The 12500-nt window shown below is 30.2% G+C and overlaps 1 protein-coding gene across 5 annotated transcripts in view; it reads right to left on the bottom strand.

Annotated features, from left to right (window-relative positions):
* LOC145256358 (putative ATP-dependent RNA helicase DDX28) overlaps positions 1-12500 on the bottom strand; it is a 92733-nt gene that overhangs the window by 56570 nt on the left and 23663 nt on the right. For all 5 annotated transcript variants that reach the window (XM_080115180.1, XM_080115181.1, XM_080115178.1 and 2 more), the window contains 3 exons: positions 8575-8632; positions 6243-6388; positions 2781-2852 (listed from right to left, as the gene is read on the bottom strand). In XM_080115180.1, coding sequence (XP_079971306.1) covers positions 2781-2852; positions 6243-6388; positions 8575-8632 — 276 coding nt within the window. The remainder of the gene's footprint in view (positions 1-2780; positions 2853-6242; positions 6389-8574; positions 8633-12500) is intronic.

Below are 12500 nucleotides of genomic sequence, written 5' to 3'. Positions count from 1 at the left end.
AAACAGGACATTTCGATCTTAAACCTTAAGTTCTTCCATCCACAAATTTTGCTGGGTCATCTATATATCTGTAAAAGTGAGAATGTGTATGTGTGACAATTCTCAACCTATATACTCAATGGATTTTTGATCTACAGATTTAAAATTTGGTATATATGGTATTCAGACATGTGAAAAACTTTTTAATCAAGTCTCATCCGAAAAAAAAAAGGCTGCTAAGGGGTTAAAATTTAAAAATTGGTATTTGGAGTTATCGGATTTTTATTTATTTGCTGTTTCCTGAATGCGCATGTATGAATTGTTAACATGAGAGATTAATTATGTTAAAAACAAATGGGTGAAAAAACACCTTTTAAAAACTGTGTCAAGCTGGCCTAATGGTTATCCTACTTGACTCCCTGTCTTTAGGTTTTGGTTTCGATCTCAGGTCGAGTATTTTTTTTTTTTTTACTTACAAGACGTGAACTGTTTAGAAAAAACATAATACTTGCATGCACAATGTCTCAGTTTCTTTCTGTCTTTTGTTACTCTATTTTTTAAAAAGGAATTTAACGTTATGTTTAATACCTACGGTATTTCTGTTTAAGAATCCTGCATTGATTAAAATATAATATTTATGCATATTTTATGACTGGGCAACGCTGGGTGGCATGCTAATATATATATAATTTTCAGAATGTGAAAGATTATATAATTGCTTCCACAGTAAAACAACATCGCAGCTCACAAAAGCCATAAAAGCCAACAAAATGGAAATCAACTGATGAGCCCAAATGAGGGCGAAACTCAAGACTTGGACTTCCGGTTCGTTGGCTTTCATGGCTCTTGTGAGCTGCGTCATTGTCTGACTGTGGAAACAATTATATATATAACAGATATATATATCTCATAATTCTAAGTTTATTTTTATTGGCAAATGCTGTTTTACGTGATGACTTTCTTTAGCATAACCTCTCTTCTTGTTTCTCCTGGAAATCAGACTCACAGAAAATGTAATTGATTGTTTTTCATAGGCTGAATAGTATGGCATCTATATAAATGAAATCGATATATCATATTTCTTCTTCTTTAGTTTTTGGTAGTTTAGTGCTAAAATAAATAATAGCACTTTAAATATGAAAATTTTTTTTTTTTTTACAAGGTGGTCACCACTTATCAAGGCCCGGAAGCCACTCAGGGATAAGGGTTATTGTAAGTACAGTACATTAGTGTGGATATTTAAAGTGTCTACTTAAGGGGGCGGTTCATCAGGAATTTGTTTACGTTGGACTTGAATACATCCAAGTTGTAGTCAGGAGGGAAGCAGGCAGACGGAACAGAGTTCCACAGGTGTGCAGTTCTAAGAAAGAAGCTTTGTTCATGGAATCTACGTTTTGATTTAGGCATAGATAAAGAGTGGGGAAAGTTTTTGACAGTGGATTCAGCTAGACGGGTGTTTTTTGTAAAAGATTGGCGAGGGGGGACCAGAGATTGGAGTTCAGACGAGCACCTGCCATGGAAATAACGATAAAACAAAGATAGGCTTGCAAATAGAAGAAGAAGAATTTTATTTGGCATCATCCCATGCATTCAGTTCCCAGACATCTATGCACCAATTCCCACAAGCGAGATCACTACGCCTTACTGTATCGACTGTCTCACATATTATACTGAAGAAGGGAATCTGTCACTTTGTCATGACAGCCCTTTGTGACCAAACGAGCTCTCCAGTTGATTACTCTGCATGCCACATGGATTTATGCACACACTGGGGGAGCCCAACAAGCCTTCCACACACAAAGAATACAGGTCATTGCGTGACAATATCAAGAACTTTTACAACTGTATTTCCTTGCTTCCAGAAAATGTAAAGACTGAATTTATTTTTGAGGTTTGTACAATATAATGTTTTTATAAATAAAATGAACTGGTAGTGGTAGTGATGGTGGTGGTAGTGATGATGCTGATGAAAAGGAAGTTTTCGTATTTAATGAGCTAAAATAAATAAAAATCTTTTAATTCTTTTTCTGCGGCCTGACACCAGTGTATAGAAATACGGTCTTTTTCCAATTTAAATATTGATTTGGTGTTAGATTCTTTTTTTTTTTTTAAACATAGTTAACCTTTTACTGCAAAATTGTACTTTAAAGTCGCCTTTAAAAAAACAACAACAAAAAACACCTCTATAGGAAATATTTCTTACTCTTATGGCTTGTTAGCCCAACTGGTCTTAAAAACACAGGTCTATGCATGGTTCAAGAAATGAACAATGGTTTGTTTATGTTCGTGCGTTAATTGCATGCTAACTTCTGTCACATTTGGGTTTCATGATTAAAAAACTTTATTTAAAAAATTGCATTAAAAAAATTCTGGTGGTATATGGTTAAAAAGAAAACCAGATCTTTCTTCTAAGCAATGTAAAACCCAAAATTAAATTTTTCAGTTTCAATAGAAAATTAGTAAAGTTTATATTTAAAATTGTTTAAATATAGGGGGGGAGGCGAGACAATATTAATAATAATGAATATAATAACACCTTAAATAAATAAATAAATAAAAGAAGAAATATGAAGTGCCTTCAATAAGTTTCCAGACTTTTTTTGTACAGGCATTTAAAATTCTCGTAGACTCTTGAAAATTCAGTATGTTATTGTTATACATCTTATGAGATGACTGACCAATTTCTTTTTTTTTCTCAATTAGCAGAGATCATTAGGTTTGAATTTCAAATGAGCCCAACTGTCAAAGTTGCCATTGATTTTTATGGTTTTTCCATTAAACAAAACAAGAAAAAATCTTACCCCATATTCTGTGTTGCCAATTACAAGCTGTGGTTTTATGGAACACAATTTGGAGAAGCTTTTTGTGAGCACCTGAAATTTTCAAAATGAAATCACTATTTAATGATAAAATTACAAAGCTCAAACAATAAATGAAAACAAAATTTCGAGAAGCTTTTTGTGAGCACCTGAAATTTTCAAAATGAAATCACTATTTAATGATAAAATTACAAAGCTCAAACAATAAATGAAAACAAAATTTCGAGAAGCTTTTTGTGAGCACCTGAAATTTTCAAAATGAAATCACTATTTAATGATAAAATTACAAAGCTCAAACAATAAATGAAAACAAAATTTCGAGAAGCTTTTTGTGAGCACCTGAAATTTTCAAGATGAAATCACTATTTAATGATAAAATTACAAAGCTCAAACAATAAATGAAAACAAAATTTCGAGAAGCTTTTTGTGAGCACCTGAAATTTTCAAAATGAAATCACTATTTAATGATAAAATTACAAAGCTCAAACAATAAATGAAAACAAAATTTCGAGAAGCTTTTTGTGAGCACCTGAAATTTTCAAAATGAAATCACTATTTAATGATAAAATTACAAAGCTCAAACAATAAATGAAAACAAAATTTCGAGAAGCTTTTTGTGAGCACCTGAAATTTTCAAAATGAAATCACTATTTAATGATAAAATTACAAAGCTCAAACAATAAATGAAAACAAAATTTCGAGAAGCTTTTTGTGAGCATCTGAAATTTTCAAAATGAAATCACTATTTAATGATAAAATTACAAAGCTCAAACAATAAATGAAAACAAAATAGAATCAATTAGGGTTTAAGGATTCCAGCAGATGGAAGGAAACAAAAGCAACACTAGTTCGACCTTGACTTTTGCACACAACATTCTGTAAACAAACATAAAAATGAGTTGTTCATATTTTTTGCAAGCAAGATGTTTTTTTTACATAAGGAGCATTTTTTTTATTTTATTTTAAAACATTTTAATAAAACTATTTAAACAATTTTTTTTTGGTTCTTTTTCATTATAATAACAAAAATTGAAATATTGACTTTCAAGTAAAACCGATGGTACATACTTGTCAGGTCACAGTAATGAAAATATCCAAAAATTATAAAAAATAATAAGGTAGAAAATTATTAATTAAAAAGGTTTTAAAAAAAAAAATTAACAAAATTTAAGTTTTGCTAAAATGGCCTACGATTTTTAGTTTTCAGAAAATGTTTACCTCCCTTTTGTTATGCTTCAAACTCTCTTCAAACTCTCTGGCTACTTTTTTTGCAAAACTCAATTTTAGCTAACTATCTTCAAAGCTTAGTTTTATTAATAAATAATTTTCTACCGTTTTCCATAATTTTTGGATATTTTCATTACTGTGACAATTCAGTAGATACCATTGATTCTACTCATTTTAATTTTCTCTGTCTTCAAGTCCAACACAAACAAATTCCTGATGAACCGCCCCCTTAAGTAATGACACGTTATCAAATCTCCAATACTAACGATTACTGCGATACTATCCCATTGATTACTGTACACGCAATAACCCTTATCCCCGAGTGGCTTCTGGGCCTTGATAAGTGGTGACCACCATGTAAAATAAAAAAAAAAAGAATAACCAAATTGTGTTTAATAAACAAACAAGGGATATTTATTTATTTTACATTATTTTTTTGTAGGCATTTTAATTTTGCAGAGCGGTGCTAGGAGCCGAAAATTATTGAATTTTTTACGGACCATTCTTTTTGGTTAAAATAGTTTTTAATTGGTCAAAAATGGATGAAAATTTTTAAAAATCCTTATACATTTTACACATTCATCTTGGTTTATTTTTAATTTTTAATCAGTTCATATGCGTGTCATGTTGGTACATCACCAGCTTTGAATGCTACGGTTTTGATTTCGGTTTCGATTTGAGCTGATGGCACCTAAATGCTTTGAATGCTACAGTTTTTTTTTTTGTTTTTTTTTACATGGGGGTCACCACTTATCAAGGCCTGAAGGCCACTCAGGGATAAGGGTTATTGCGTATACAGTAATCAATAAGATAGTATTGTAGTAATCATTAGTATTGGGTGTTTTGGTAGAGTGTCTTACTTAAGGGGGCGGTTTGTCAGGAGTTTGTTTATGTTAGACTTGAAGATGTCCAAGTTGTAGTCAGGTGGGAAACAGGCAAGCGGCAGAGAGTTCCACTGGTGTGCAGTTCTAAGAAAGAAGCTTTGCTCATGGAATCTACGTTTGGATTTAGGCACAGATAAAGAGTGGGGAAAATTATTGACAGTAGTTTCAGCCAGATGGGGGTTTCTCGTGAAAGATTGGTGAGGGGGGGACAAGGGATTGGAGCTCAGACGAGCACCTGCCATGGAAATAACGATAAAACAAAGACAGGCTCGTAACGTCTCTTCTGTGGGAGAGAGGTTGCAGGGAAGAGAAAAGGGCATCCCCCACTAAACCACGAAGTCTATTTTGTACTCTGTCAAGGCAGGATAGGCTGTTTTTAGCAGATCCTGCCCAGATGTGGCAGCAGTACTCCATCCTTGGACGTACTTGGCTTTTATCGTAGCTGATAGCATCCAATTATTTTTTATTTTTTTACTATTGAAATCACAACTCTATAATGATATATAAGAAATCTGGACAAAGTATATCATATTGAAGTGTATTTTACGCCCCCCCCCCCCCACTAGTAATTTAATAAATTAGTAATTGAACCAAATTCTGACATCTTAATAGTTGTGTCTTTAATCCCACACATACCAGTCTTCAGTTATCTCTCTAATTCTGGTTCCTGACAAACCAACTTTGAAAACCTCAACTCATTCTTTGGTGATTCTTCAGAATTACACTTGTTAAAAAAAAAAAAAAAAAAAAAAAAAAAAATAGAGAAAAAGCTTTATGTTGTACATACTCATCGTAGAACGAAGATTTCATATTCCAAAAATCACGTAAATTGATAAAGTAGATTTTATTAAAATTAAGAAAATCAAATTTTATGAGTAAGCGAGACATAATGATTTAATCAATCATGATGCATAAATAAGAGTGAGACAACTTAATTCCAACTATCGAGACCAGAATCAGCCTTATAATGCATACAGTTAGTATCAAAATCGCTAAAAATCGCAAATTTTTATTTTCTTAGTTAAAAAGGAAATACTTGATCAATTTACGTGATTTTTAGAGTATGACATTTTTGTTCCGTGACAAGTACGGACATCATAAAGATTTTTCTGTATTTTTATTTTTTTAATAAATGTAATTCTAAATAAGCACCCATTTATCATGACTTTATATGTTTTGACGAAATGCGTGGCAAACATCAAAACCCAACATTGATTATGAAAGCGAAACACAAAAACGAAAGAAAAAATCTTTTGTACATATCTTCGTAGAGGATGAGGGTCAGGAGGGGGGGGGTTTAAAAGCAAACATAAAACAACTGTCCTATCCATACCATGATCTGAGTTGCAAGTTCACGCGATGGTACAGCAATAATGCAACGAGGTGATCGGATCTCGTTACTCTTGTTTGGGTATAACATTTTATGCTTGTAAATCATTTCAAGAATTGGAACCAAATAAGCCAAAGTTTTACCGCTGCCTGAAATTAGAAAAAAAAAAAAAAAAAATCAAACAAGAAAACACATTTTTGGGTTATATTTCACATAAAATTTTCAAGCCGAATGTAAATATTAACAACACAAAGTTCCTTTACAAAAACTATTTCGGTTCATGCCTAGAAAAGATTAACAAGATGTTGGTTTACATTACATTTAAACTTCTGTATATCAGTACAGTTAGAGAAGAAGGTAGCAGGAAAGGAATTCCAAAGTCTAGCTGCTCAAAGGATTGGTTGGTTGGTTGTTTTTGTTTTACGGCATATCAACCCTTTTCAGGTTATTTAATGCCGAATCGAAAGCTAGGGCCTCACCACTGGATATAGTTTAAGGTCATATCCAGGACCTGCTCAAAGGAAGAAACTATTAGTAGAAAGCATTCTGGCATTTGGGGACCTCAGCAATGAAGGGGTGTGATTTTGTTGCTAAGTGGGTTTTTCTAGGATATTTATGTCGAGGGAGCACAAGTTCAATGAGTTCATCAGAGCACATTCAATTAAAATACTTGTAAAACACCCACAAAGATACAAGATGCAATGTTGCAGCAATGGGACAGAGGTTGAAGCTTAGTTGACACAAAGTGGGATATATTAGATTGAAAACTCTTTTTTGGACCCTATTCAAGAGGGAGAGAGTAATGGTACACGTTCCAGCCCAAATGTGTCAACAATATTCCATGCATGGGTGAATGGTAGCTTTATACAGGTACAGGATACTTTCAGATGTGAGTATTCTTCTAGCACGATAGAGGGAGCCCATCTTCTTTGCAGCAGCCTTCGCAATGTCCTCAATGTATTTGTTTCAGTTCATATTGCTCATGAGTGTTAAGCAAAGAAGTTTGAAGGAAGAATTCTCAGGTAAGGTGTTATTTGTCATGGATATCAGTGGTGGAGAAGCCTATATATATATATATATATATATATATATATATATATATATATATATATATTATCAGGTTTGAAACGGATGGTACCGATGATTTATCTCACCTAAACTGTCTGAAAATAAAATTATGAATAACATGCTTTTTTGGAATTTTTCCCTTATAATAGAACACTCTGCTGGAATCCTTTTTTCCAAAAATATAACTAAGTGTGTGTATGTATGTATATATATATATATATATATATATATATATATATATATATACATACAGACACACACATATATATCTTGCTTTGCTATTATTGAGCACTCTTGATAACCTTGATAAATTCATTAATTATCACTCTTGAATACCTATAACCTGGTGCATATATATACACATATATGTGTGTGTGTATGTGTGTAAATATATATTAAGTAAAAATAAGAATTCCCCCTTAGTTTTGCCTGGAAAAACGACTAAAAAAATCCTTATTTTTGGTCCAAATTTTAGGAAAGAAAAAAGAATTTATTTTTTTTGGTCAAGATCAAAGTGTAGTATCTCTTCTTTAGATGCTGCACTTCCATTTCTTGTTCTCTTTCGGTAGAGGATCAGTCCTTCACGACCGAGACAATTTTTTATTTTTGTACCTTTTCTCCACGTTAAAAAACGACCCTGGTGTCTAACTGTCCTGTGGGGAGGCATAGTAAATAGGCACAAAAAAATGAAGGCAGAAAAATTTTCACCATTCATTTCACCAATATCAAATATCTTTTCTATTATACTGTTTTCAGAAATCAGGTTTATAACATTACAAATCCAACAAGAAAATCTACTTTTAATCGTTAAAAGAAATATTTTATTTATTTAAAAAAAATGTTCTTACATATATAAGACTAGCTATATAAGTTCACTTTAGGAAACTAATTAGATTGTTGTTTTTGTGCATTGATATAAGTGGCCTTGCTTTTATCATAAGGTTCAGTAAGCAAGTGAATAGCATCACTGAATCCCAATATATTATTATCAAATGGTATAATCAACTTGTAGAAGATTCTGAATGCTACCTGAAGAACCTGCTGACAATAATGCCTAACAGAGATGGTTGGAGAGAATCAATCAGGAGAATTCAAGAAGAATTCTCAACTTCATTGATAAAAAGTAATATTTTTAATTACATTTCAAATTCTAAAACTTAGTTCAATAATATAAAAACACTAAAAATTACATTTTCCTTTCTTTTCTTTAAATTTCTTTAAATAAAATGACAAACTTTTATTTTCAAGTTTGAATAAATCCACTTACCTGTTTCAGCTGCACAAATTATATTCTGACCTTCAAGTACTTTTGGAAACATTTCAGCCTAAATTACAAAAATAATTAAAATCAATTGTATTACTTGAATTAGTCAGACTATGGATATTATTTTCAGAACATTTTGGCTGATGTAACCCCCAACTTTTCTTCAGGTGCATCTTGTCAAACTCGGGAATCTGGACAGAACTTTGAACAGAATCTTCATTTAATCCACTGCGGTAGCTTGCTCTCATTTCATCAGCCATGACAGAAGAGTTAAGTAATTTGGATGTTTTATTCATGTTGATTAAATAAAGGTTCTGTTTGAAGTTTTGTATCCATTTCCAAGTGCTGTATTGTTTATCTCTGTAACAATATATCTGTTTATCGCTCATACATCTATAATCATGTTTGTTGTACGTCTATGAAAATGCGTGTTCCAACCATTTGACGATCAAACACAGAGACAGTTTCCTAATAAAGCTTTTTTATTTAATTATTTTGCCTGCAGTGATCGTTGGATGTACTGATCAAGGGTGAAAGGTGAGGTTGAGGTTGACAAGCTAATGGCATAACGATTGTGCATCGTTCCAGTTCTCACTCTGTGTTTTTTTGTTCCTTAAACCTTTTGCTTTTATTGACAAATTCTTTCTTTATTTCATCAGAAGTCAATATATGTGAACAAGCCCGACATGGTATTTTCTTTGTTCTCTGCTAACCTGGAATTTGTGTGTAAGCACAATCTTCAAGTTTCTTTATCCAACACAAGTGTAAGGTATATTGTTTCAAACTATACAGAATTTTGAAGATAGATTGTTCTTATTCCATCAGTCATGATTGGGATATGCATGTAACTGGAGATGACTTGTGAAGTTAATATTCCCTAGGAAATCCCTCCTTCAAAGGAAGTTGGCTCAACCCACCCATAGTAAATGTTGCACCAGGTACAGGTATATCAGTCATGATTGGTTAGGAGACTTAAATAAACTTTTGTTATTGGTATTGCCTTTACTGAGGATTGAACCTTCAAGCTCCCAAAGATTGTCACATAGAATTGATTATTATTATTAGTACTTTATTCATTGAGAAGTGATGATGGTGTAGTGGTTAATGGCATCGACTAATGACCTGGGTGTTCCAAGTTTGAATCCAGTTTGTTCCACAAAAATCAATTTCACTTAGGATGTTGGCAACCTTGGTCCTTCCTGTATCCCTCGATAACTTTCTAGAAAGAATTGACAAGAAAAATATCGGAGAAACCAATGCCAACAATAGAATCTTTCAGATTCATACGATATGAGGATAACTTTATTCAATGAGTCATGCGCTAATGTGCATTTAAAATTTCCTAGGAACTCCCTCCTTCAGAGAAAGCTGGGTCAACCCGCCCAGATTAAATGTTGCACCAGGTACAGGTATATTAGTCACGACCAGCTAAGTAAGTAAATTTCTTACGTTATTAGCATCGCTTTTAGTGAGAATCGAACTTTCAAGCTTTCAAAGATTGTCGCTTAAAAATTTCTTACCATTGAGTTGAGTCATGCGTTAATGTGAACAGACGTTCGAGCTTGACAAGAAAGAAAGAAGAAAGTCAGAGATTACATCGGCTGAAACACTGTGAAAAGATTATTGATGGACAGATTTATTATTTAAACTATTATTCTCGACTTGAACGTTGCAATAATCAGCCGATGTAAGCTCTGACCTTCTTCAGGTGCATCTTTTCGAACTAGGGAATTTATACAGAATTTTGAACGTTGTCTGATATTGAATCAATGGAGGTAAACTGTTCTTGTTTCATCAGCCATTCCAGAGTTCAAAATATATATTTCTAGGTTTGACTAGATGCAAATGAAGCACAAGGCAGTAAATTTTAAATTCAAAAATATTAAATAAAAGTACCTATCTGAAATATTACTTTTCTATAAAATAACAAAAGTAAAAATACTAAAAATTAAAGCAGACTAATTTAATTCAATCAAACGTCAAAAGAATTAACTGTTGAATATATTACAAGTGCATGAATTATGTAATTATATTTTTATTCTTATGTAATTATATATATATTGTTATTCATTATGTAATTATAGTTTTATTCATTATGTAATTATATTTTTATTTATTATGTAATTATATTTGTATTCATTATGTAATTATATTTTTATTCATTGTGTAAATATATTTTTATTCATTATGTAGTTAGATTTTTATTCATTATGTATTTATATTTTTATTCATTATGTAATTATGTGTTTATTCATTATGTAATTATATTTTTATTCATTATGTAATTATATTTTTATTCATTATGTAATTATGTGTTTATTCATTATGTAATTATATTTGTATTCATTATGTAATTATATTTGTATTCATTATGTAATTATATTTGTATTCATTATGTAATTACATTTGTATTCATTATGTAATTTTATTTTTATTCATTGTGTAAATATATTTTTATTCATTATGTAATTATATTTGTATTCATTATGTAATTATATTTTTATTCATTATGTAATTATATTTTTATTCATTGTGTAAATATATTTTTATTCATTATGTAATTAGATTTTTATTCATTATGTAATTATATTTGTATTCATTATATTGTCATTCATTATGTAATTATATTTGTATTCATTATGTAATTATATTCGTATTCATTATGTAATTATATTTTTTTTTCATTATGTAATTATATTTTTCGTTATGTAATTATATTTGTATTCATTATGTAATTATATTCGTATTCATTATGTAATCACATTTTTTTTCAGTATGTAATTATATTTTTTGTTATGTAATTATATTTGTATTCATTATGTAATTATATTTGTATTCATTATGTAATTATATTTGTATTCATTATGTAATTATATGTGTATTCATTATGTAAATATATTTTTATTCATTATGTAAATATATTTTTATTCATTATGTAAATATATTTGTATTCATTATGTAATTATATTTTTATTCATTATGTAATTATATTTTTATTCATTATGTAATTATATTTTTATTCGTTATGTAATTATATTTTTATCCTTTTTTTAATACTTTTTACACTTCTTTAAGCATTATTCACTTTTAAGCGTTAGAGTTTTCAAGATTTTTTTGCATTAACCGACAATGTGGAACTCTGTTCCGTTTGCCTGCTTCCCACCGGACTACAACTTGGATGTCTTCAAGTCCAACGTTAACAAATTCCTAATGAACCACCCCCTTAAGTAAACACTTCATCAAATGTAATGTACTTGCAATAACCCTTATCCCTGAGTGGCTTCCAGGCCTAGATAAGTGGTGATCACTGTGTAAAAAAAAAAAAAAAAAAAAAAATGTTATAGTAAATGCATAAACATTTTTTTTTTTACTGATTACTTTTTTCTAAAAAAAAAAAAAAAATTTTTTTAACTCCATGGAATAATTCACTTTATCTTGTATTCATTATTTTATGAACGATAAATTTTGTAAATAAATAAGTAAATAAAATTTGCATACTTTAATTCCCCTTATATATTGATATTCTATATCGATATTCTCTTTTTTCAGAATATTAAGCTATTGATATTAATACTACTATTTATATTATCATTTCGAATATATGTATGTTGAAAGTTTTCAACTAATTTTAATATATATACAATTATTTAATATATATGTATGTTTAAAGTTTACAATTAATTTTAATATATATATGTATGTTTAAAGTTTTCAATTAATTTTAATATATATACAAAATGATTAAAAAAATAACTGACCCATTTTATTTTTTAATAAAGTAAAAACTAATAACTTTGCAGTTTGGAAATAAGTTTTATTATAGAAAGAATTCATCTTACATTAGGTTTTAAAAATTATATCCTTTAAATAATAGCTTCTGTGTGATACAAACGAACCTAACTGTCAGTTGATTTCAACTTGTGTGTTAA

The sequence above is a fragment of the Euprymna scolopes genome, chromosome 32 (assembly GCF_053919585.1).
Source record: "Euprymna scolopes isolate OS-2025 chromosome 32, ASM5391958v1, whole genome shotgun sequence".
Taxonomy (NCBI): Eukaryota; Metazoa; Mollusca; class Cephalopoda; order Sepiida; family Sepiolidae; genus Euprymna; species Euprymna scolopes.
The sequence above is the reverse complement of the archived record's forward strand: the minus strand, read 5'-3'. Positions and strand labels throughout refer to the sequence as shown.